Source organism: Siniperca chuatsi, linkage group LG18, assembly GCF_020085105.1.
Source record: "Siniperca chuatsi isolate FFG_IHB_CAS linkage group LG18, ASM2008510v1, whole genome shotgun sequence".
NCBI lineage: Eukaryota > Metazoa > Chordata > Actinopteri > Centrarchiformes > Sinipercidae > Siniperca > Siniperca chuatsi.
In genome coordinates, this window is record NC_058059.1 from 226,681 (window position 1) to 251,541 (window position 24,861).

At 43.4% G+C, this 24,861-nt stretch overlaps 2 protein-coding genes across 4 annotated transcripts in view; one reads left to right on the top strand and one right to left on the bottom strand.

The window, feature by feature from the left end:
• Nucleotides 1-937: 937 nt before the first annotated feature.
• On the bottom strand, nt 938-12,611 carry LOC122866103 (UDP-glucuronosyltransferase 2A1-like). Of its 3 annotated transcripts, XM_044175312.1 has the most exons (7): nt 12,221-12,611; nt 8,154-8,643; nt 5,298-5,446; nt 5,036-5,167; nt 2,218-2,305; nt 1,561-1,780; nt 938-1,258 (listed from the first exon to the last, which is right to left on the bottom strand). In XM_044175312.1, exons 1-7 carry the CDS (start codon nt 12,476-12,478, stop codon nt 979-981), a joined length of 1,617 nt encoding a protein of 538 aa, XP_044031247.1. In that variant the 5' UTR covers nt 12,479-12,611; the 3' UTR covers nt 938-978. The 3 variants fall into 3 exon arrangements, with proteins under 3 accessions (XP_044031247.1, XP_044031249.1, XP_044031248.1); XM_044175314.1 differs by lacking the exon at nt 12,221-12,611 and having other exon boundaries at nt 5,298-5,483; nt 8,154-8,319; XM_044175313.1 differs by lacking the exons at nt 8,154-8,643; nt 12,221-12,611 and adding an exon at nt 5,823-5,949 and having other exon boundaries at nt 5,298-5,483.
• A 5,404-nt stretch (nt 12,612-18,015) lies between these two features.
• wu:fi75a02 overlaps nt 18,016-24,861 on the top strand; it is a 12,160-nt gene continuing 5,314 nt past the window's right edge. The window contains exons 1-4 of the mRNA XM_044173435.1: nt 18,016-18,226; nt 19,032-19,157; nt 22,730-23,168; nt 23,732-24,055. Coding sequence (XP_044029370.1) covers nt 19,040-19,157; nt 22,730-23,168; nt 23,732-24,055 — 881 coding nt within the window. The 5' untranslated portion in view covers nt 18,016-18,226; nt 19,032-19,039. The remainder of the gene's footprint in view (nt 18,227-19,031; nt 19,158-22,729; nt 23,169-23,731; nt 24,056-24,861) is intronic.

The window sequence follows — 24,861 nt, forward strand, 5'->3', positions numbered from 1 at the left end:
AATCGGGTTACTGCTGAAATATAATCTGGTTACTGCTGAAATATAATCGGGTTACTGCTGAAATATAATCTGGTTACTGTTGAAATATAATCTGGTTACTGCTGAAATATAATCGGGTTACTGCTGAAATATAATCTGGTTACTGCTGAAATATAATCGGGTTACTGCTGAAATATAATCGGGTTACTGCTGAAATATAATCTGGTTACTGCTGAAATATAATCGGGTTACTGCTGAAATATAATCTGGTTACTGCTGAAATATAATCGGGTTACTGCTGAAATATAATCGGGTTACTGCTGAAATATAATCGGGTTACTGCTGAAATATAATCTGGTTACTGTTGAAATATAATCTGGTTACTGCTGAAATATAATCGGGTTACTGCCGGAGGTAATCGGGTTACTGCTGAAATATAATCGGGTTACTGCTGAAATATAATCGGGTTACTGCTGAAATATAATCTGGTTACTGTTGAAATATAATCTGGTTACTGCTGAAATATAATCTGGTTACTGCTGAAATATAATCGGGTTACTGTTGAAATATAATCTGGTTACTGCTGAAATATAATCGGGTTACTGCTGAAATATAATCTGGTTACTGTTGAAATATAATCGGGTTACTGTTGAAATATAATCTGGTTACTGCTGAAATATAATCGGGTTACTGTTGAAATATAATCGGGTTACTGCTGAAATATAATCGGGTTACTGCTGAAATATAATCTGGTTACTGCTGAAATATAATCTGGTTACTGTTGAAATATAATCGGGTTACTGCTGAAATATAATCTGGTTACTGCTGAAATATAATCTGGTTACTGCTGAAATATAATCGGGTTACTGCTGAAATATAATCGGGTTACTGCCGGAGGTAATCGGGTTACGGTCTATAGATAAATCTCATATTCACACATGAAGAAAAAAATAAATCAGAAATTTTATCTTTTATTATTGAATAAACTCTGTCGTATCTTCAGTCGTTCTTTTCTCTTCCGCATCGTCTGCTGCAGCGTTGCAGGAAGCAGCTGATGCCCCCCCAGCAGAGGGCGGCGGCGGTCATCATGGCGACCAGCAGGGCGGCGCCAGTGTCCACGCTGTGGTACTGGAACCAGTTTAGGTCATGTGACGCCAGCCGCAGGTGTCTCGCTCCGCCATGTCGCATCACAAACTCCACCCAGAAGATGGCGGTGCTCAGCGGCGCCACCGGCTGGTCGCGGTGCAGCGCCGACAGCCGCTGCATGCTGGACTTGTAGCTGAGCATCATGGGGGAAAAAACAGGTCACACTTGTTTTATTGTTAAATGTTAGTATCCGTTGATTGTGAAGGAGCTGGGTGAAAGACAGGAAATAAAAAACTTTATTCAACATGATTGAATGTACGACGAATTTTTCTGATTCAGCAGGAAGTTAGGGCTTTTACTGTGAAAGGAAATTATTTTTGAATATACTTTTTAAAAAAGGAATGAAAAGTAAAAAGTAAAACAATCCTCATCATATAAAACAGGAAATATATTAATATAATAACAGTGTAAAACTTTCTGTGACATCACCCTCACCCCAACTGGTTGATGACGGCGTGCAGCGCCTCCGTCAGCTCGTCGGATGTCAGACGGTTGAAGTCGAGGACGATGGCTGCGCCGTGGCGGCTTAGACGGGCGAGATTATCGGGCTGATCGGCGAACAACGGGACTCCGACCAGCGGCACGCCGTGGTACACGGCCTCATACAGACCATTGGTGCCGCCGTGCGTCACAAACGCTTTGGTCTTCGGGTGACCTGAGAGGGAGGAAACACAGGGCTTTTATTGTGAAAGGATTGTGCTTCATTTAATCCCGAAAACATTCCAATAATAATATTTCTGCTAATATTCAGTCTTTAATATAAATACACAAAATATTTCTGATGATGTTTGTTAAAGACGAGCGACTCAGATCCTTATATACAAATATACAGTATATATATATATATATATATATATATATATATGTACATATATATATATATATATATATATATATATATATATATATATATATACACACACACACACACGATCACACAGATCAATACACACTGATTGATCTGATATCAGCTGATGATCAAAGTACATCTGACACGGAGGAAAAAAAACAGGCCTTTGTTGGCTTTTATTTCGAAATGCTATAATATTGATTTAGAAAATATTTTAAACTTTTACTCTGAAAAGCCTGTACCCAGCAGGTCGTTCTGAGGGATCCAATCAAAAAGCTTCGTATTCGCTGCCAGAGTTTTGGGAGTTTCTCCGCTGAACCTCCAAATCACCTGAAAACAAACACAAACATTTAAAATCAAATACTTTTGTCAGATCTTCAGATAAAATAAAATGTTCAAATGATTATTTTCCATCATCATCCAGTTTCACCGAAATCAGTGAATAAAGTTATGAAGTTCTGTTTTTGTACAGTAATGTGATGAACAGTAAATCCATCAGACTCAGTGAACGCAGAGTTGTGTTTACGCCACGCAGCAAAGCAGCAGGTGTTCAAGCAGGTGCTGGCTGAAGACCCGCCTTGATGAGCGCAGGGTACATTTTCACGTTGACACGTAGATGCAGAGACTGAGGCGCTGTTTGGCTTCCTGCGTTTGGATTCTGCCGACTGTGCAGCAGCTTCAGTCAGATTAAATGTCAAAGGCAGGTTTCATTGTTAGAAAATTTCATTTTGACTTAAATATTGCTCGCATAAATGGAAATCAGGTTGCATTGTTTATATTTCATTTTCAAATTTAAATTAGAATCTTGTCCACTGTACAACTTTGAAAATTAACATCTTTTTCATTTTAATATAGTCACAGAACGATATGTGGAAATGAAATTACTTAACTTGACAGTTTGCACTATTACTTTATACCGTATTATTATCATCAACCGGTAAACCCACTTTGTACTTCACACTTATTGTATTTTATACTTATACCCACCTGGTACTTAATCTATCTGACCTGTATTATAGTGTATTATATTATTATATTATATATCTTCCTGTGTGACTGACTGACAGCGAGCTGCTGTAACAAAGAGTTTCCCCTCGGGGATCAATAAAGTGTTTCTGATTCTGATTCTGAAAATTGGATTATTGCATTTTCATTTTTACTCCAATAACACATACATATGTGTAAAATGATAATGCTATTGCGGAATTACATTAATTCGTTTTCAAGTTACATTATCATTTGAATATAGTGACGTATGCTGAGCACTTTATACTGTTTCACTTAGTGCTACTACCTGTTTATGTTTTATATTCCCCCTCAGACACTGCAGTATATAGTTATTTTACTACCTGTTTGCAGTTATCAAGCTATTAAACCATCACAGCATATATATATTTATGTGCATCACCTGTCTACATCCTGTTCTTACCTGTCCAACATTACACTTTATTCATTTTAGAACTACTTTATACCACTCTACCACAGTATTTATATATATTTAATTTAATTATATTTTATTCCTGTATTTCAAAAAAAGTCTGCACTATTTTACGTGTTAGATTTGATATATTACTTTACAGTTGCGGTTTGTAGCGTGAGGATGAGCCTGAGCGCTGAACGCTTCGGTAATATTTCCATAACACGAGTGCAGAAGATTCTCCTTCCTCGTGGGAACATCCACACACCGGTGGAAAACACCATCGGGTCTGCAGCTGCATTCCCCCACAATGAACACCGGGGCTTCGGTGTCCAGCCCTCAGCTGCTGTTAGCGCTGAGCAGGATGTAAACACAGCTGACGGCCACAGTGCGGAGCAGGATTCAGAGGGTTTTGATGTTATAACACTACCTGTTGCTGGCGTAGAGGCAGACCCCGCCCCCCCCTCTTCACTCGACTGACTGGTCCTGTCCGTCCGTGTGATGATAAAGTGAAACTGACCTCGGAGTCTGGGAGCCAGGTTTCAGTCAGGGCGATGATACAGGTGTCCCTCAAGGCCCTTTCCCCCAGGCCCTATCCACCAGGCCCTATCCACCAGGCCCTTTCCACCAGGGCCTTTCCACCAGGCCCGTTCCACCAGGCCCTATCCACCAGGGCCTTTCCACCAGGCCCTTTCCACCAGGCCCTATCCACCAGGCCCTTTCCACCAGGGCCTTTCCACCAGGCCCTTTCCACCAGGCCCTTTCCACCAGGGCCTTTCCACCAGGCCCGTTCCACCAGGCCCTATCCACCAGGCCCTTTCCACCAGGCCCTATCCACCAGGGCCTTTCCACCAGGCCCTTTCCACCAGGCCCTATCCACCAGGCCCGTTCCACCAGGCCCTTTCCACCAGGCCCTTTCCACCAGGCTCTTTCCACCAGGGCCTTTCCACCAGGCCCGTTCCACCAGGCCCTTTCCACCAGGCCCTTTCCACCAGGGCCTTTCCACCAGGCCCTATCCACCAGGCCCTTTCCACCAGGCCCTATCCACCAGGCCCTATCCACCAGGCCCTTTCCACCAGGCCCTTTCCACCAGGCCCTATCCACCAGGCCCTTTCCACCAGGCCCTATCCACCATTTTATTCCAAAGATGCGTTTTGAAGGGATGCTTCCTCAGTCCGGTGCTGGACTGAGGAAGCATCACTGGGTCCGGACTAACTGTCTAGAAACTAACTGTCAAAATTGTACGTAAAAGTACAAAGTATTAACATCAAAATATACTTAAATTACCAAAAGTAAAAATACTCATTATGCAGAATAATATATATTATATTGCTGGATTATAATTATTGATGCATTAATGTGTTGATCACTTTAATGCTGCTGAAGGTGGAGCTCGTTTTAATGACTTTATAAACTGCTGGGGAGTTTAATCTGTAATAATACACCATCATTTATTAGCTGATTATATTTTGTATTAAAAATCTGAAAAGTAACAAGTAATTCCAGCTGTCTGATAAATGTAGAAAGAAAATGAAAACAACTCAACTCATCAGGGACTCCGAAGGTTTCTTGACTAGAAACTGAGTTTTCCTGACGTTCCTGAACGCATATTTCTCTGCGAGTGAGTGGGCGGAGCTTCTGACCTTCTGTGGGATTCGTCCAAAGGCGGTGGCGATGACATCAGCACGCTCTGTTGTCAGATTGGTTACCATGGAGCCAAAGGAAACCACCACCACACCGGCATCGCCCGAACTCTGCACGAACACCTCCATGTCCTGGAAGACGTGACATCATCATTACATCATCATCATCATACATTTTTGTGTATTTGTATTGATTTAATTGTATCATTTCAAAATAAAACTTCCTGTCAGTCATCAGAGCAGCAGGAAGTGGAGCTCGTGCCTCTGGCAGCTGATTGGCCGGTTTGCAGTGCAGACCGCCCACGTATTTGAAGTTGGGCGGGGTCGGTCGCGGCGTCTCCAGATCCCAGAAGGTCCTGATGAGCCAGACGTCAGCGTTCCCCAGAGTCCTGCAGACGCTGCTGGGACTTCCTGTCCACACAGGAAACAGCACCACAAGGCTTTTATTCTGAAGGGACAGGTAACTCCAACATCAGTAATTAATTTTTTACATTATCAAAAACTGTAACTTTTCAGACTCCAGGATTTTTTAATATAAACTTTTCAGTTGTGAATCTTTCTGTTTTTAATTTAATTTGTTTAATGAGTTTAAAATCTTTTTATTTCTCCCTAACATTTATTTATTTATTAATTGTTATTTTCTAAAGAAGCAGATATTTAATAGAGACTCGTGTGAGTAAACAGCTAGTTTGTGTTTGTATCTCTGTAACTTTGTGTCACATTCAGCAACAAATATCAGCAACATCAGCAACCTGTTTTTAACTCTTGTGTCCCCCAGCCCTCTGACCTTTGACCTCGCTGTAGTAGTCATCCAGCGTCAGCCTCCAGAACACCTCAGTCATCACTGACATCCACGTGTACGTCACCACACTGATCAGCCGCTCCACAAACGTCATGCGGTCGCCGTATGGCAGTGGAGCCGCCGGGGCGTGGGGCGGCGGTGCCGGCCGCGCGTGGCCACAGTGTCGCTCCAGGACGCCGCCCGAAGGAGAAGCGGCGAGATGATGAGCGGAAGGCCGAGCACGTCGGCCACTAGGTCTCCGCACATCACCATCGGGTCGAGCAGGACGGCGTCGAACGCAGCGTCTCGCAGCGTCACCATCAGCTGCTCGTTCTTCAACATGGCGTCACACTGTTGCATCCCGAGGTCGACCGACCGTCGCGTCCAATCACGCATCTTCAGAAACTTCTGCAGCGGAGACGAGACATGAGACTCGTACATGGAGAAGCGGATGAAGTCCTCAGTGAGGCTGTGAAACTCAGCTCTGCTGAACGGGACCTGCAGAAGAAAACGAAAATACCACTTAGAATAATTTAGCAACATCAGCAACATTAGCAACAAACATCAGCAACATCAGCAACATCAACAACAAACATCAGCAACATCAGCAACAAACATCAGCAACATCAGCAACATCAGCAACAAACATCAGCAACATTAGCAACATCAGCAACAAACATCAGCAACATCAGCAACATCAGCAACATCAGCAACATCAGCAACAAACATCAGCAACATCAGCAACATCAGCAACAAACATCAGCAACATTAGCAACATCAGCAACAAACATCAGCAACATCAGCAACATCAGCAACAAACATCAGCAACATCAGCAACATCAGCAACATCAGCAACAAACATCAGCAACATCAGCAACAAACATCAGCAACATCAGCAACATCAGCAACATCAACAACAAACATCAGCAACATTAGCAACATCAGCAACAAACATCAGCAACATCAGCAACATCAGCAACAAACATCAGCAACATTAGCAACATCAGCAACAAACATCAGCAACATCAGCAACATCAGCAACAAACATCAGCAACATCAGCAACATCAACAACAAACATCAGCAACATTAGCAACATCAGCAACAAACATCAGCAACATCAGCAACATCAGCAACAAACATCAGCAACATCAACAACAAACATCAGCAACATCAGCAACATCAGCAACAAACATCAGCAACATCAGCAACATCAGCAACATCAACAACAAACATCAGCAACATTAGCAACATCAGCAACAAACATCAGCAACATCAGCAACATCAGCAACAAACATCAGCAACATCAGCAACAAACATCAGCAACATTAGCAACATCAGCAACAAACATCAGCAAACATCAGCAACAAACATCAGCAACATTAGCAACATCAGCAACAAACATCAGCAAACATCAGCAACAAACATCAGCAACATTAGCAACAAACATCAGCAACAAACATCAGCAACATTAGCAACATCAGCAACATCAACAACATCAGCAACAAACATCAGCAACATCAGCAACATTAGCAACATCAGCAACATCAGCAACAAACATCAGCAACATTAGCAACATCAGCAACAAACATCAGCAAACATCAGCAACAAACATCAGCAACATCAGCAACAAACATCAGCAACATTAGCAACATCAGCAACATCAGCAACAAACATCAGCAACATCAGCAACATTAGCAACAAACATCAGCAACATCAGCAACAAACATCAGCAACATTAGCAACAAACATCAGCAACATTAGCAACATCAGCAACATCAGCAACAAACATCAGCAACATCAGCAACATCAGCAACAAACATCAGCAACATCAGCAACAAACATCAGCAACATTAGCAACATCAGCAACATCAGCAACATTAGCAACAAACATCAGCAACATCAGCAACAAACATCAGCAACATCAGCAACATCAGCAACAAACATCAGCAACAAACATCAGCAACATCAGCAACATCAGCAACAAACATCAGCAACATTAGCAACATCAGCAACATCAGCAACAAACATCAGCAACATCAGCAACATTAGCAACAAACATCAGCAACATCAGCAACAAACATCAGCAACAAACATCAGCAACATCAGCAACAAACATCAGCAACAAACATCAGCAACATCAGCAACAAACATCAGCAACATCAGCAACATCAGCAACATTAGCAACATCAGCAACATCAGCAACAAACATCAGCAACAAACATCAGCAACATCAGCAACATTAGCAACAAACATCAGCAACATCAGCAACATCAGCAACAAACATCAGCAACATTAGCAACCTGTTTTTAACTCTTGTGTCCCCCCAGCCCTCTGACCTTTGACCTCGCTGTAGTAGTCATCCAGCGTCAGCCTCCAGAACACCTCAGTCATCACTGACATCCACGTGTACGTCACCACACTGATCAGCCGCTCCACAAACGTCATGCGGTCGCCGTATGGCAGTGGAGCCGCCGGGACGTAGGACGGCGGTGCCGGCGCGTGGCCACAGTGTCGCTCCAGGACGCCGCCGAAGGAGAAGCGAAGCGAGATGATGAGCGGAAGGCCGAGCACGTCGGCCACTAGGTCTCCGCACATCACCATCGGGTCGAGCAGGACGGCGTCGAACGCAGCGTCTCGCAGCGTCACCATCAGCTGCTCGTTCTTCAACATGGCGTCACACTGTTGCATCCCGAGGTCGACCGACCGTCGCGTCCAATCACGCATCTTCAGAAACTTCTGCAGCGGAGACGAGACATGAGACTCGTACATGGAGAAGCGGATGAAGTCCTCAGTGAGGCTGTGAAACTCAGCTCTGCTGAACGGGACCTGCAGAAGAAAACGAAAATACCACTTAGAATAATTTAGCAACATCAGCAACATTAGCAACAAACATCAGCAACATCAGCAACATCAACAACAAACATCAGCAACATCAGCAACAAACATCAGCAACATCAGCAACATCAGCAACAAACATCAGCAACATTAGCAACATCAGCAACAAACATCAGCAACATCAGCAACATCAGCAACAAACATCAGCAACAAACATCAGCAACATCAGCAACATCAGCAACAAACATCAGCAACATTAGCAACATCAGCAACAAACATCAGCAACATCAGCAACATCAGCAACAAACATCAGCAACATCAGCAACATCAGCAACAAACATCAGCAACATCAGCAACAAACATCAGCAACATCAGCAACATCAGCAACATCAACAACAAACATCAGCAACATTAGCAACATCAGCAACAAACATCAGCAACATCAGCAACATCAGCAACATCAGCAACAAACATCAGCAACATTAGCAACATCAGCAACAAACATCAGCAACATCAGCAACATCAGCAACAAACATCAGCAACATCAGCAACATCAACAACAAACATCAGCAACATCAACAACAAACATCAGCAACATTAGCAACATCAGCAACAAACATCAGCAACATCAGCAACATCAGCAACAAACATCAGCAACATCAACAACAAACATCAGCAACATCAGCAACATCAGCAACATCAACAACAAACATCAGCAACATTAGCAACATCAGCAACAAACATCAGCAACATCAGCAACATCAGCAACAAACATCAGCAACATCAGCAACAAACATCAGCAACATTAGCAACATCAGCAACAAACATCAGCAAACATCAGCAACAAACATCAGCAACATTAGCAACATCAGCAACAAACATCAGCAAACATCAGCAACAAACATCAGCAACATTAGCAACAAACATCAGCAACAAACATCAGCAACATCAGCAACAAACATCAGCAACATCAACAACATCAGCAACAAACATCAGCAACATCAGCAACATTAGCAACATCAGCAACATCAGCAACAAACATCAGCAACATTAGCAACATCAGCAACAAACATCAGCAAACATCAGCAACAAACATCAGCAACATCAGCAACAAACATCAGCAACATTAGCAACATCAGCAACATCAGCAACAAACATCAGCAACATCAGCAACATTGGCAACAAACATCAGCAACATCAGCAACAAACATCAGCAACATTAGCAACAAACATCAGCAACATTAGCAACATCAGCAACATCAGCAACAAACATCAGCAACATCAGCAACATCAGCAACAAACATCAGCAACATCAGCAACAAACATCAGCAACATTAGCAACATCAGGAACCTCAGGAACATTGGCAACAAACATCAGCAACATCAGCAACAAACATCAGCAACATCAGCAACATCAGCAACAAACATCAGCAACAAACATCAGCAACATCAGCAACATCAGCAACAAACATCAGCAACATTAGCAACATCAGCAACATCAGCAACAAACATCAGCAACATCAGCAACATTAGCAACAAACATCAGCAACATCAGCAACAAACATCAGCAACAAACATCAGCAACATCAGCAACAAACATCAGCAACAAACATCAGCAACATCAGCAACAAACATCAGCAACATCAGCAACATCAGCAACATTAGCAACATCAGCAACATCAGCAACAAACATCAGCAACAAACATCAGCAACATCAGCAACATTAGCAACAAACATCAGCAACATCAGCAACATCAGCAACAAACATCAGCAACATCAGCAACATTAGCAACATCAGCAACAAACATCAGCAACATTAGAAACAAACACCATCAACATCAGCAACATCAGCAACAAACATCAGCAACATCAGCAACAAACATTAGCAACATCAGCAACAAACATCAGCAACATTAGCAACAAACATCAGCAACATTGGCAACATCAGCAACATCAGCAACAAACATCAGCAACAAACATCAGCAACATCAGCAACATTAGCAACAAACATCAGCAACATCAGCAACAAACATCAGCAACATCAGCAACATCAGCAACATTAGCAACATCAGCAACATTAGCAACATCAGCAACATTAGCAACATCAGCAACATCAGCAACAAACATCAGCAACATCAGCAACATTAGAAACAAACATCATCAACATCAGCAACAAACATCAGCAACATCAACAACATCAGCAACAAACATCAACAACATCAGCAACAAACATCAGCAACATCAGCAACAAACATCAGCAACATTAGCAACAAACATCAACAAACATTAGCAACATCAGCAACATTAGCAACAAACATCAGCAACATCAGCAACATTAGCAACATCAGCAACAAACATCAACAAACATTAGCAACATCAGCAACATCAGCAACATTAGAAACAAACATCAGCAACATCAGCAACATTAGAAACAAACATCAGCAACAAACATCAGCAACATCAGCAACAAACATCAGCAACAAACATTAGCAACATCAGCAACATCAGCAACAAACATCAGCAACATCAGCAACATTAGAAACAAACATCAGCAACAAACATCAGCAACATCAGCAACATCAGCAACAAACATCAGCAACATCAGCAACATCAGCAACAAACATCAGCAACATCAGCAACATCAGCAACAAACATCAGCAACATTAGAAACAAACATCAGCAACAAACATCAGCAACAAACATCAGCAACATCAGCAACAAACATCAGCAACATTAGCAACATCAGAGACAAACATCAGCAACATCAGCAACATCAGCAACAAACATCAGCAACATTAGAAACAAACATCAGCAACAAACATCAGCAACATTAGAAACAAACATCAGCAACATCAGCAACAAACATCAGCAACATTAGAAACAAACATCAGCAACAAACATCAGCAACAAACATCAGCAACATTAGAAACAAACATCAGCAACAAACATCAGCAACAAACATCAGCAACATCAGAGACAAACATCAGCAACATCAGCAACATCAGCAACAAACATCAGCAACAAACATCAGCAACAAACATCAGCAACATTAGAAACAAACATCAGCAACAAACATCAGCAACAAACATCAGCAACATCAACAACAAACATCAGCAACATCAGCAACAAACATCAGCAACATTAGAAACAAACATCAGCAACAAACATCAGCAACAAACATCAGCAACATTAGAAACAAACATCAGCAACAAACATCAGCAACAAACATCAGCAACATCAACAACAAACATCAGCAACATCAGCAACAAACATCAGCAACATTAGAAACAAACATCAGCAACAAACATCAGCAACAAACATCAGCAACATTAGAAACAAACATCAGCAACAAACATCAGCAACAAACATCAGCAACATCAGAGACAAACATCAGCAACATCAGCAACATCAGCAACAAACATCAGCAACATTAGAAACAAACATCAGCAACAAACATCAGCAACATCAGCAACGTCAGACTTGTTTAAAACCCATCGAAAGTCATTAAAAACTCATTTGAAGTCACTGAAAATCAGTTAACTCAGGTCATGTTTGAACTGGACGTCACCTTGAAAACCAGGAAGTTGAACTTTGTGGCATCACGGCTGCTGTTGTAGTTGACGGACGGCGATGCATCGGCAACTAAAACAGTGACGGAGTGGTTCCTCCTCACCAGCTCCTCCATGATGCTCCGCATGTTCAACCAATGGCTGTACTCGCCTGGAAAAACCAGAACATGGCCGCCATCAGCTGGAGTGTAAGGAAGGAGGAACAGGAGGACGGGGGGAAGAAGAAGAAGAAGAAGAGGCGGCGGGAAAATCTGCATCACGAGTCCAAAAACAAAAATGATCCTCTGTTGGATTTCTACAAAGACTTCAGCTGCTCCGAGAGCGAAGGCTCAGAAGTCGTAGAAAACTCTAAAACTCTGCAAAAACAAAACTTCAACTGCAGATCCAAAGTCCAAACTGATCAGAGGTCAGTTAAAGATAAGAGCTGCACTCTGATTGGACAATAACTCACAGCATCAACACTCGTAAAACCTCGTGTTTCAGTGTGTTTTATCTGGAATAACAGACAGATGGATGTGCACAAGTAGTTAAAACCTCAACAGTTATTTTCAGCCTTTTGGGTCCAGTTTGTTCCCAGAACTGTGAAAATGTTTGCGTTGCCTTCATTTTGTCACATTTTATTAAGGTGCCTCTGTGTCGAGATCAAGATGTACTTTATTTGTCCTCATGGGGGAATTTGTTTTGAACTCTGCACTGCAGTTTCACAATAAATGAACTAAACAACACCGAGCGACAACACAGGACACAAAAACACGTGACATAAAACCAGCAGCACACATTCAAAACCACCAATCATAGAAGGAAATAAAACCAAGGGCATAAAGACACTTCAGTCATACTTCAGCTCAAATAAAACTGAAATCCTTGTTATTGGGCCCCAACACATCACTAAACAAATACTGCCATCTACTGGTGACCTGTCGCAACACATCGAGCCTGTTGCAAGAAATCTTGGTGTCCTGTTTGATAGCAGTTTATGTTTTGAGCAACTTATCACTGAGCTCGTCCAATCAGGTTTCTATCACCTCAGAAACATCGCAAGAATCCGATCTATTTTAAATCTTAGTGATGCAGAAACTGTTGTACGTGCTTTTATCTCCTCACGCCTCGATTACTGTAACAGCCCGTTCACTCGTCTTAATCTAAAAACTCTGACAGACTGCAGACTGTACAGGACTCAGCTGCTCGGCTGTAAACCAGGACCCAGAGGTGCGACCCCATCACACCTGGTTCAGCCTCTTTACATCGGCTCCCTGTTGGTTTCAGGATTGATTTTAAGATCTTGATGATTACTTTTAAGGCTCTTCATGGCTCCAGACTGTATGTTAGACCTTGTAATCCCTTATGAACCTTCACGTAGTCTGAGATCTTCGGGCAGGGGTCTCCTGTCTGTTCCTGAGTCCAGGATGGAAACTAAGGGGGACAGAGCTTTGGCCATCAGGGCCCCGAGGCTCTGGAACAACCTGCCCGAAGACATCAGGCTGTCTGAGTCAGAGTCTTCGTTTAAGTCTCGTCTCAAAACACATTTTTATCAGAAAGCAGATCCTGATTTTACCTGAACTGTGTATTTTATTTCTTTATATTTCGTCATTCACTGCAGAGTTTTATTTCTCCTGTTGTGAAGCACTTTGTACTCTGTTTTGATAAGTGCTTTATAAATAAAGTTTTATTAGTATTATTATTATACTGACACACCCACACATGTATGTATTGCTCACACACCCGTGGCCAGTGGCGTCTTTGGTGTTGAGAGTCTCGATCCAGACAGTAATAGATTAGTATTTGTAGCGGGGGGGTCTGTACTCTGAAGCTCAGCTCCCCGTCGGATGGTCGACTCCGTCAGAGCCAGTTCACGTGGTTCATGTGAGGAAGAATATACCGTAATTAGGAACAGTGAGTGAACGCAGTGTGAAGCTTTCAGTGTGTCCACAGTGTGCCACTGCTGTTGAACTCTATTGTTTGTTAAAGATGTAGACAGTATGTTGATTTAAAGGCTATTATGTATTTTTTAAATCTATGACAGATCCAATTCACAAAAACAAATGAAAATAATCATTTCTCAATATAGTACTTAATATAATATAGTATATCTTAAGTATATCCAACACTGAATTTGACATCAGTGCACATAGAATACAGTTGTAAAAGACCTTCGGTATAATCCTGAATATGCAGAATATTCTGTGCTTAACGGAGGCCGATCACTTTTACGGGTTCAGTTCTCTGCGTCTGAAAAGGCGTAAATATATCAGAGATGTGATTAGCACATCGCTGTCGCTGTTAAACTTGATTTGAACTTGTCAATGGCTGAAACTGCTTCCAGCTCAGTTTAAGTGAAGCATCAGCTGCCCCCCCCTCTCACCGGTTCCAGTCGCTTTGTGTAGGCCTCTGTTTTGTGCATCTGGCTCAGTTTGACTGCAGTCAAAGCAAACATTATGAAGTCACTGTGACCAGCCTACATCATCATGTTTTTCCTAAACTTGGCGAAGTCGCAGTCCCACCTCCGGTCGAGTCCAGAGTTTTATCTTAAACCAAGAGCTGAATTCAAGCAGATAATGACCGCAAATGAATTGAGAACAGAAGGCCCTCAGTGTATTTTCCTTGTACATTATTTCTGCATCCAAACATTCGGAAATGCTGACAGACGTTGGCAGATCGGCTACCTCAGCCACCTCCAGAACCAAAAACCATCAATTTATCGTCAAACCTGAGGAACACAGAGGAAAGAAATCACTAGCTGTAATTCGAGGTCGGTTAACGGCGAGGTGAGAGTAAGATAAATGTTGGCTACACTTTTTTAAGTTTCTGCAAGGTAACCGATAGGCTATAGCGGTAAAGATGTACGGTTACCATAGCAACGTTTCCTATCTAGGTAGTGTTAGTTGTCACCTTCAGCCATCAGACAAAGAAAAGTAGGTACATTTAAACAGAGCGCACAGTTATACAAGCACAGGGACTAGGCCATTACTGAAGGGGCAACGCTAGGATCAGACCTGCAGGGGGCTCAGACCTGCAGGGGGCTCAGACCTGCAGGGGGCTCAGACCTGCAGGGGGCTCAGACCTGCAGGGGGCTCAGCTCAGTGTGCAATCACACACAAAACAAGAGTGACCCGGGACTAATTACATACCAACACACATTGCACGTCAGTTCAACACACTCCAGTCCATCCCTACACACCTGAAGCTGACCTGTCCTACATCTACTGGTGACCTCTCACGCAGAGCTGACAAGCCAGTTAATGACAAAACAGCTGGACAACATCGTGTTGTTGCTGCGTCCCCGTCAGAAAACACGTGCGCAAACCGAGAACAACATTGTGTTCCCATTGAGTAACTTATCTGATGAAGATAAGCTTGTCATTGCTGAAGTCTACGAGAGAGCAGGTGTGAAGGGAAAGGTATGCACAGCTGTACAGCTGAGCTAAGAGATGGTTGTATTGATGTGATAAAATCAGTCCAGAAAGAAAATGATCCAATGTTTCATATTCAGCTGTTTCGTACTGAGATCGCAGGTTTGCCTCTGTGCCGCTGTCACATATCAAGGTACAGACAGAAAAACAAACATCTTTCAAACCTTGTGATATAGTCCAAAAGGTTGTTTACACGGAACAATGCAACAGAAAAGTGTGTTATGTGTTGCTGCAACCAAACAGCATTGAGCTAGATTAGTTTATCGTAGAAAAGGTTTCAGTCTACGATAGAACACTCCTGGACGAATGAGGGACTACACCGTCCTAGATTAGTTTAATTAAACTGATTAGGTAAATCCAGGTTTATGTAATCTATAGCCTACTTATGACTCAGCTACATTTCATACACTTTAGTATCTAAGTGGCATGCCCTCTGGTTCTGTAGGTCAAATGGAAAATACTGGAGGAATATATCTTTCTAAAAGTTTTATTTATATATTTATATTTGTCTGTTGTCTTTTTAGTGCTCCGAAATTATACTTTTATGTCATTGCAATCTGATTGTAAAAAATGTATTGTAATGTTATTGAGAATATTAAATTGTAATAATCATAATGGTGATAGGCACAAATATATTTAGATTAATCTATATTTAGAATATAGATGAATCCTTAACAGGCCAACTCAAAGACATATAATATATCAAGACATAGAATATATTTGATGGTCGACTCTGCTAGCGGGTCGACTTCCTCTGCCAGATGTTAGGAGGATCGACTCCTTCAGTCAGGGTTTAGAGTGCATCACAGCACAGAGACAGCACTGGTGAAAATTACAAATTACCTTTTAATTGCATCAGACAATGGACTTGTCTCTGTACTTGTCTTGTTAGATCTTAGTGCTGCATTCGACACCATTGACCATCACATCCTGTTACAGAGACTGGAACATGTAATTGGCATTAAAGGAACCACACTAAGCTGGTTTAAATCCTATCTATCAGATCGTTCTCAGTTTGTACATGTTAACGGTGAGTCCTCCGTGCACGCCAAAGTTAGTCACGGAGTTCCACAAGGTTCTGTGCTTGGGCCGATTCTATTCACCTTATATATGCTTCCTCTAGGCAATATTATTAGGAAACACTCCATAAACTTTCATTGGTATGCAGATGATACCCAATTATATCTATCGAGTCAGATGAAACTAACCAGTTAGCTAAACTTCAAGCATGCCTTAAGGACATAAAGACCTGGATAAATGAAGTTATTGTACTTGGCCCCAAACCTCTCAGAAGCTCATTATCTAAAGATATAGTTACTCTAGATGGTATTGCCCTGGCCTCCAGCAATAAGTCGCTTAAGACTCTCCAGTTGATCCAGAATGCTGCGGCACGTGTACTGACAAGAACTAGGAAAAGAGATCATATCTCTCCAATATTAGCTTCTCTGCACTGGCTCCCTGTAAAATCCAGAATAGAGTTTAAAATCCTTCTCCTCACCTACAAAGCTCTTAATGTTCTGGCACCATCGTATCTTAAAGAGCTCATGATACCTTATTATCCGACTAGAACACTGCGCTCCCAGGATGCAGGGTTACTGGTGGTTCCTAGAGTCTCCAAAAGTAGACTGGGAGCCAGAGCCTTCAGGTATCAAGCTCCTCTCCTGTGGAACCAGGTCCCAGTTTGGGTTCGGGAGGCAGACACCATCTCCACATTTAAGAGTAGGCTTAAGACTTTCCTCTGTGATAAAGCTTATAGTTAGGGCTGGCTCAGGTGAGTCCTGAACCATCCCTTAGTTATGCTGCTATAGGCCTAGACTGCCGGGAGACTTCCCATGATGCACCTCTTTCCTCTCCCTCTCCATCTGTGTGCATTTTTATCCCATTACTGCATGTTACTAACTCGACATCTTCTCTCTCCCGTAGTTCTGTGCTTTCTCGTTTCTCTCCTCTCTCCTTCTGACGCTTTCAGCAGGTATTTCTGCCTCCAGAGCTGCAGAGTCTGGATCAGTGGTTGTGGGCCACCTGCTGCCCCTGTGTTCCTGCAGAGTCTGGATCTGTGGTTGTGGGCCACCTGCTGCCCCCGTGTTCCTGCAGAGTCTGGATCTGTGGTTGTGGGCCGCCTGCTGCCCCTGTGTTCCTGCAGAGTCTGGATCTGTGGTTGTGGGCCACCTGCTGCACCCATGTTCCTGCCCGACAACTGCTACTACAGTTGTTGTTATTGGCTCTGTTACTAATACTGACATTATTCTTCCTATAGCTGTCATTATTATTAATGTATTAATATTAATGTTACCACTACCATTACCTTATTACTATGTTAAAATTCTAGGTGGTATTTACATTGTCGCTATAAATACAATCTATTTGAATTGAATTTCCGCTATCTTATCGCTCAGGATATTTTATTTTGATGCCCCGACCGGAAGTTCCGTTGGTGTGGCTTCCGTTAGCTTGACGCCGGTCTGCGGCGATAACAGAGACACCGATTCCTCTGGAAATACCGGCCACATTTGGCATTTTCCAGCCGGTGAACTGCCTAAAATGAAAGATGAGATGATTTAACGGAGACTAACAGACCTACGGGGCTTGAAAAAGGTAAAATTAACCGTTAAAATGTCCCGGTTTGTCCAGGTTAAACAGCTGCACACACAGTAAAGCCTGCTAACGGCAGCTAGCCGCTGCTAGCTCGATCAGTTTCCTTTATTTCCCCCAAATCCCGTTTAATTCTCACTTCGACCCGCAACATTCCTGCTTTCTCTAGGTTTCCCCTCGTGTAACGTCACACGAAATCTCGCTGTGACGAAATAAACCGTCGTAATCACCCGTTAATCGTCTGACAATGAAAACAGGTTCAGATTTACAGGAATATTTCTGGGATGTGACCAGCGGGATGGTGAAATCTCGCGAGAGGAAGTGAGAGGAGCCCCCTCGTGTTATCTCCTGATGTCATTTATTTTTGCAAAATAATTACAAAAATGTTTTACTTAATATAGTTAATGTAATGTAGAATCTTAATGGATATTGACATAATTGACACACATTTCTAAAGATCTTTTAAAATATTTTTACAAAACGTTTGAACGACAAAGTCGTAAAGAATTGTAAAGAATATTTTATAATTTTAGACTTTTTTTCATTTGTAATATTTCCTGATACCGGAACATTTCTGTTTAAAAATAATTTGAACTATTGATAATTTGAATTTTGTAAAAATGATTTGCCAACGATGTTGACGAAGAATATTATTATTTTGGACTGGAGATTTTCTGTTTGTGATATTAAATGTGTTTTTTACAGTAAATAAAGTAACAGACTATTATCATGTAAAATATGTCTTTTAAGGTTTTATTTACTTTATTTAAATAAAGTTTTTAGCGTTGTGCACTCTCTCTCTCGTCAGTCTTCGCCATGCTCACTCGACCGCTGACGCTGCATGAGAGTGATGACAGGGGGCGGGGCATGGCAGCAGTGACTCCGCCTCCTGCTCTCCCATTGGCTGATGGCGGTGATGACGAGGCTCAAACAGGTTTGTTCTTTTGTCGTGTTTCTTCTTTAAAAGTGATTCTTTATTGTTTCTGTTTGCGTCAGCAGTTAGAGAGAGAGTACTGACTGACGTTTCTCCTTCAGGAGTTTTCTCTCCTCCTGCGCCTCCTTGGAGCTCCTCGTCTTCCTCCTCACCCGCCTCTCCTCCTCCTCCTCTCTGTGCCTCCTCTTCCTCCTCTGCTCCTTCTCTAACTCCTCCTCCCTCCCTCCTCTCCTCTTCATCTTTCACTCCTCCTCTTCCTTCTCCTCCACCTCTGTCTTTCTCCACTCCACCTCCTGTGTCCCTCCTTCCTCCTCCATCTTCTGTCTGTCCTCCTCCTGTTGCTCTCTGTCCTCTCCTCTCTCCTCTTCTCTTTTTACTTCACCTCCTCCCCCCTGTTCTCCTCCCCTCCTGTCCCTCCATCTCTCCTTTCTCCACCTCCTCCCTGTTCTTCACCTCCTGTTTCTCTTCCTTCTCCTCCTGTCTTTTTTACTCCTTGTACTTCTCCTTCCTCCTCCCTCTTTTCTCCTCTTCCTTCCTCTTCTCCTCCTGTCCCTCCATCCCTCCTTCCCCTACCTCCTCCTCCTGTCTCTTCTCCTCCTCCTCCTCCTCCTTCTCTTCTTCCTCCTCCTTGTTCTCACCCTCCTCCTCTCCCTTCTTCTTCTTCCTCTACTCCTCCTGTCTCCATCATTCATGCTCCTTCTTCTGTTTCACCTCCACCATCCTGCCCTCCATCCCTCCATCCTCCACCTCCTTCCTTGTCTCCTCATTCAGTCTGTACTCCTCCTGCTCCTCCTTCTGTCTCTTCTTCTCCTTTACCTCCTTGTTCTCTCCATGATTCTCCTCCTTTTTCTTCTGCTCCTCTTCCTCCTCTCCTTTATCACCACTCTTCTTCTCTCGTTTCTCTTCCTCCTCCTCCTCCTCCTGTCTTTGTTACTCCTTGTACTTCTGCCATTTGTTCTCCTCTTTCTTCCTCCTCCCCTCCTGTCCCTCCATCCCTCCTTTCTCCACGTCCTCCCTGTTCTTCACCTCCTGTTTCTCTTCCTCCTCCTCCTGTAGCTCCTTCTCTTCTTCCTTCTGCTCCTCCTCATCCTCCCTGCTGCCCCTGCTCCTCCCTCCTGCCTCGCCTCCTCTCAGCTCACCGGTTGGAGGTGCGACGCCTCCTGCGAGGAGCTCTGGCCTCCCTCGGTCGTCGTCTGGACTCGTTGGAGAGGAGGAGCAGGCGGAAGAGGAGGAGGAAGAAGAGGAGCAGGCAGAAAGGAGAAGGAGGAGCAGCCTGTTCTCTTGGTGAGTTCTGTCTGTGTCCTCCTTTATCTCCTCCTCGTCCAGGACAGTCTGACCGAGAGAGGAGCAGAGACGCGAAGTGAATCAGTGAGTCAGTTAGTGAATCAGTTAGTGAATCAGTTAGTGAGTCAGTGAATCAGTTAGTGAGTCAGTTAGTGAGTCAGTGAATCAGTTAGTGAGTCAGTGAGTCAGTTAGTGAGTCAGTTAGTGAGTCAGTGAATCAGTGAATCAGTTAGTGAGTCAGTTAGTGAGTCAGTGAATCAGTTAGTGAGTCAGTGAGTCAGTTAGTGAGTCAGTTAGTGAATCAGTTAGTGAGTCAGTTAGTGAGTCAGTGAATCAGTGAATCAGTTAGTGAGTCAGTTAGTGAGTCAGTGAGTCAGTTAGTGAGTCAGTGAGTCAGTGAATCAGTGAGTCAGTTAGTAAGTCAGTTAGTGAGTCAGTGAATCAGTTAGTGAGTCAGTGAGTCAGTTAGTGAGTCAGTTAGTGAATCAGTTAGTGAGTCAGTTAGTGAGTCAGTGAATCAGTGAATCAGTTAGTGAGTCAGTGAGTCAGTTAGTGAGTCAGTTAGTGAATCAGTGAATCAGTCAGTGAGTCAGTGAATCAGTGAGTCAGTTAGTGAATCAGTGAATCAGTCAGTGAATCAGTGAATCAGTCAGTGAGTCAGTGAGTCAGTTAGTGAGTCAGTTAGTGAATCAGTGAGTCAGTGAGTCAGTTAGTGAGTCAGTGAATCAGTGAATCAGTCAGTGAATCAGTTAGTGAATCAGTCAGTGAATCAGTGAATCAGTTAGTGAATCAGTCAGTGAGTCAGTTAGTGAATCAGTGAATCAGTCAGTGAATCAGTGAATCAGTGAGTCAGTTAGTGAATCAGTGAGTCAGTGAGTCAGTTAGTGAGTCAGTGAATCAGTGAGTCAGTCAGTGAATCAGTGAGTCAGTTAGTGAGTCAGTGAATCAGTTAGTGAGTCAGTGAGTCAGTTAGTGAGTCAGTGAATCAGTGAATCAGTTAGTGAGTCAGTTAGTGAGTCAGTGAATCAGTGAGTCAGTTAGTGAGTCAGTGAATCAGTGAGTCAGTTAGTGAGTCAGTTAGTGAGTCAGTGAATCAGTGAGTCAGTTAGTGAGTCAGTTAGTGAGTCAGTGAATCAGTGAGTCAGTTAGTGAGTCAGTTAGTGAGTCAGTGAATCAGTGAGTCAGTCAGTGAATCAGTGAGTCAGTTAGTGAGTCAGTGAATCAGTTAGTGAGTCAGTGAGTCAGTTAGTGAGTCAGTGAGTCAGTTAGTGAGTCAGTGAATCAGTGAGTCAGTTAGTGAGTCAGTTAGTGAGTCAGTGAATCAGTGAGTCAGTCAGTGAATCAGTGAGTCAGTTAGTGAGTCAGTGAATCAGTTAGTGAGTCAGTGAGTCAGTTAGTGAGTCAGTGAATCAGTGAATCAGTTAGTGAGTCAGTTAGTGAGTCAGTGAATCAGTGAATCAGTTAGTGAGTCAGTGAATCAGTGAGTCAGTTAGTGAGTCAGTGAATCAGTGAGTCAGTTAGTGAGTCAGTGAATCAGTGAATCAGTTAGTGAGTCAGTGAATCAGTGAGTCAGTGAATCAGTGAGTCAGTCAGTGAATCAGTGAATCAGTTAGTGAGTTAGTGAATCAGTGAATCAGTGAGTCAGTGAATCAGTGAATCAGTTAGTGAGTCAGTGAGTCAGTTAATGAGTCAGTGAATCAGTGAGTCAGTTAGTGAGTCAGTGAATCAGTGAGTCAGTTAGTGAGTCAGTGAATCAGTGAGTCAGTTGTAGGTGAGCAGGTTAAAATAGTTTTGAGTAAGGTGGAATAAATAAGGTGGATAATTAGGTAGAATTAAAATGGTGACATAAGATAATGTATTAATTTATTCTTTCAAAAAGACAAATAAATTATTGTTTACTTTGTTTCTTGTTACGTTAAGAGAAAATTATGTAATTAAATCTTGAAATATTTAGAAGTTTTTGCTATTTTTAATTGTTATATTAATCGAGTAATAAAATAACAATCTTTAACATCATTGATAAATTAGTCGTTAGATTAATCAACTAATTGAATAAATAATCATTAATCAATAAAAAAATAATCATTAGGTGCAGCGCTAATGTAAGGTAACCGGGCGTAAACAAACATCTTGGCGAGTGGCTTCTCAGGTGTTTTTACTACAGTAATCGAGTCTTTCTGGTCTGAGATCAGCTGTAGTTCGTGTCCTCACGTCACCATGACAACTAATCTGAAGAGACAGGAAGTTACCTGATGTCAGCTCTGATACACTCTTCCATCCTTCTGTAGGTGCGGCTGCCTTCCCCCTCAGCCCCGCCTCCTCGTGTAGCCCCGCCCACCTCCCACCTGTTACCACCGCCTCTTCATCATCGTCATCTTCATCAGACAGCGAGGCGTCACCCACACCTCCTCTTTCCTCTAGCCAATCAGAACAGAGTGGGAGGAGCAGAGGAGAGGAGGGGAGGGAGGGGAGGAGAACGAAAAGGAGGAGGAAGAGCCAAAGTATTTTTCCAGAAAACAGAGAAGATGATGAAGAGGAGGAGGATGCTGGGAGATTTGTGGGGCGGATGGCAGTCTCCTTCAGAGGAAGAGGAGGAGCAGAGGAGGACGCGCCACTCATGCTGCACAACTTCACCCCCAGGAAACACAGAAGAGAGGGGGGAGGAACCAGCCAATCAGAGAAGGCCGTCGTCAGGCCGAACGGTCACAGAGTCCCGCTGCTACACAGGTGAGAGGGCGAGAGACACCGACACCCAGAGAGAGAGAGAGAGACATGTATACAGGATTATATTACATTTAAACTGTCCTTGAGTGTCCTTTGGGCTCCGACACCACAGCTCTCCGATACCACTGATGCTCGGTAGGTCGGTACCAGCGAGGTCCTCAGCGGCTTTAACCCCCGCTGCAGACCTCCGGGACCGGAGCCTCTGGCCGGGACCAGGGCCTCTGGCCGGACCGGAGCCTCTGGCCGGGACCAGGGCCTCTGGCCGGGACCGGAGCCTCCGGCCGGGACCAGGGCCTCCGGCCGGACCGGAGCCTCTGGCCGGGACCAGGGCCTCTGGCCGGGACCGGGGCCTCTGGCCGGGACCAGGGCCTCTGGTCCGGCTGCCAGTTTGTGATGTTCCCAGTCAGGATGCTTTCTGTTGCTCCTCTGTAGAAGTTAACAAGAACTTGGGACGGGAGTTTTGCCTTGATTATAGTGGACTGTAAATTCAATATTACAATATATATAGTTTATATTATAGTACTCAGAATCTAATATTCATAAATTGTATAAATTTCTCCTTCCAGCATCTGCGGCTCCTCTTCACAGCGTGCCTTGCACCTCCTACAGTCAGCCCAGAGTGGTCGGACCTGCAGCCAATCAGAAGCACTCACCGTCTCTTCAGGCCAATGGCGTTTCTCTGACTTCACCCCTTCCTTCTCGCTCTCCTATAATCACAGCGCTCTCTGCCTATGGCTCTGCTCCTCCTCCTTTAGCCCCGCCCCCATGCTGCGGCTATCAGCGGTTGCCGTGGAGACGATGTCGGAGTCAGTGAGGGGTGGAGCTTGTGGGAGTCCCCTGCGGCCCCTGAAGGACTGGACGGCCCCGTCCAGTCTGAGCAGTGACCACTGGTTGGTCGGCTCTCCTATTTACATTAACCCTCATTAAAGGCGGGGGCAGCGCTTCTAAGCCAAAACACGTCTTTTTGATTCGGTGAATCTCTCCTCGCCGTCCGCTACCTGTGCGTTCAGTGTGAGCGTGTTTGTACTCAGCTCTCTGAACGGGAAGCACACCACTGTGGCAGCCATGATCTGTGTGTCAGTGACGTTAAACGACTCTCTAGTTTAAGATCTGCTGCTGTTGTGATGCTAGCTGTAGCAGCAGGAGAGTTGTGAGCGTCGCTGTCTGGAGCTGCTGTGCTGCTCTGGGAAACCGTCTCGTCCTCTCTGGCTGTTAGCTTAGCAGCAGCAGCTGTAGCGACAGTTTGCTAACCCACAGCCTGGCTAAGCTAACACACAACCTAGCTAAGCTAACCCACAGCCTGGCTAAGCTAACCTACGGCCTGGCTAAGCTAACACACGGCCTGGCTAACGTTAGTTATATTACTCAATGTGTCGTCGTTCGCTCTGTATCATGGTATTTGTCATGGTATTGGATTTCTCCAGAATCGCTTTCCCCACCTTTAATATTCATAATTAATAGTGACTAATATTCATTGGTCCACTGTAACATTTTTATTTACATGTTCATGCTAGTTTTGAATCTGTCACTGAACATTAATACATTTTATTAAATTACTTTTGGTAATTGATAAACATGGTAGTAATTAGTTTTAACAATATATTATTATTATTATATAATTAGTTAATATCAATTTTAAGTTTCGTTAAGCTTTATCTAGTTTAGTGTGAGTTTTTTAGTTATTGTCAGGTATTAT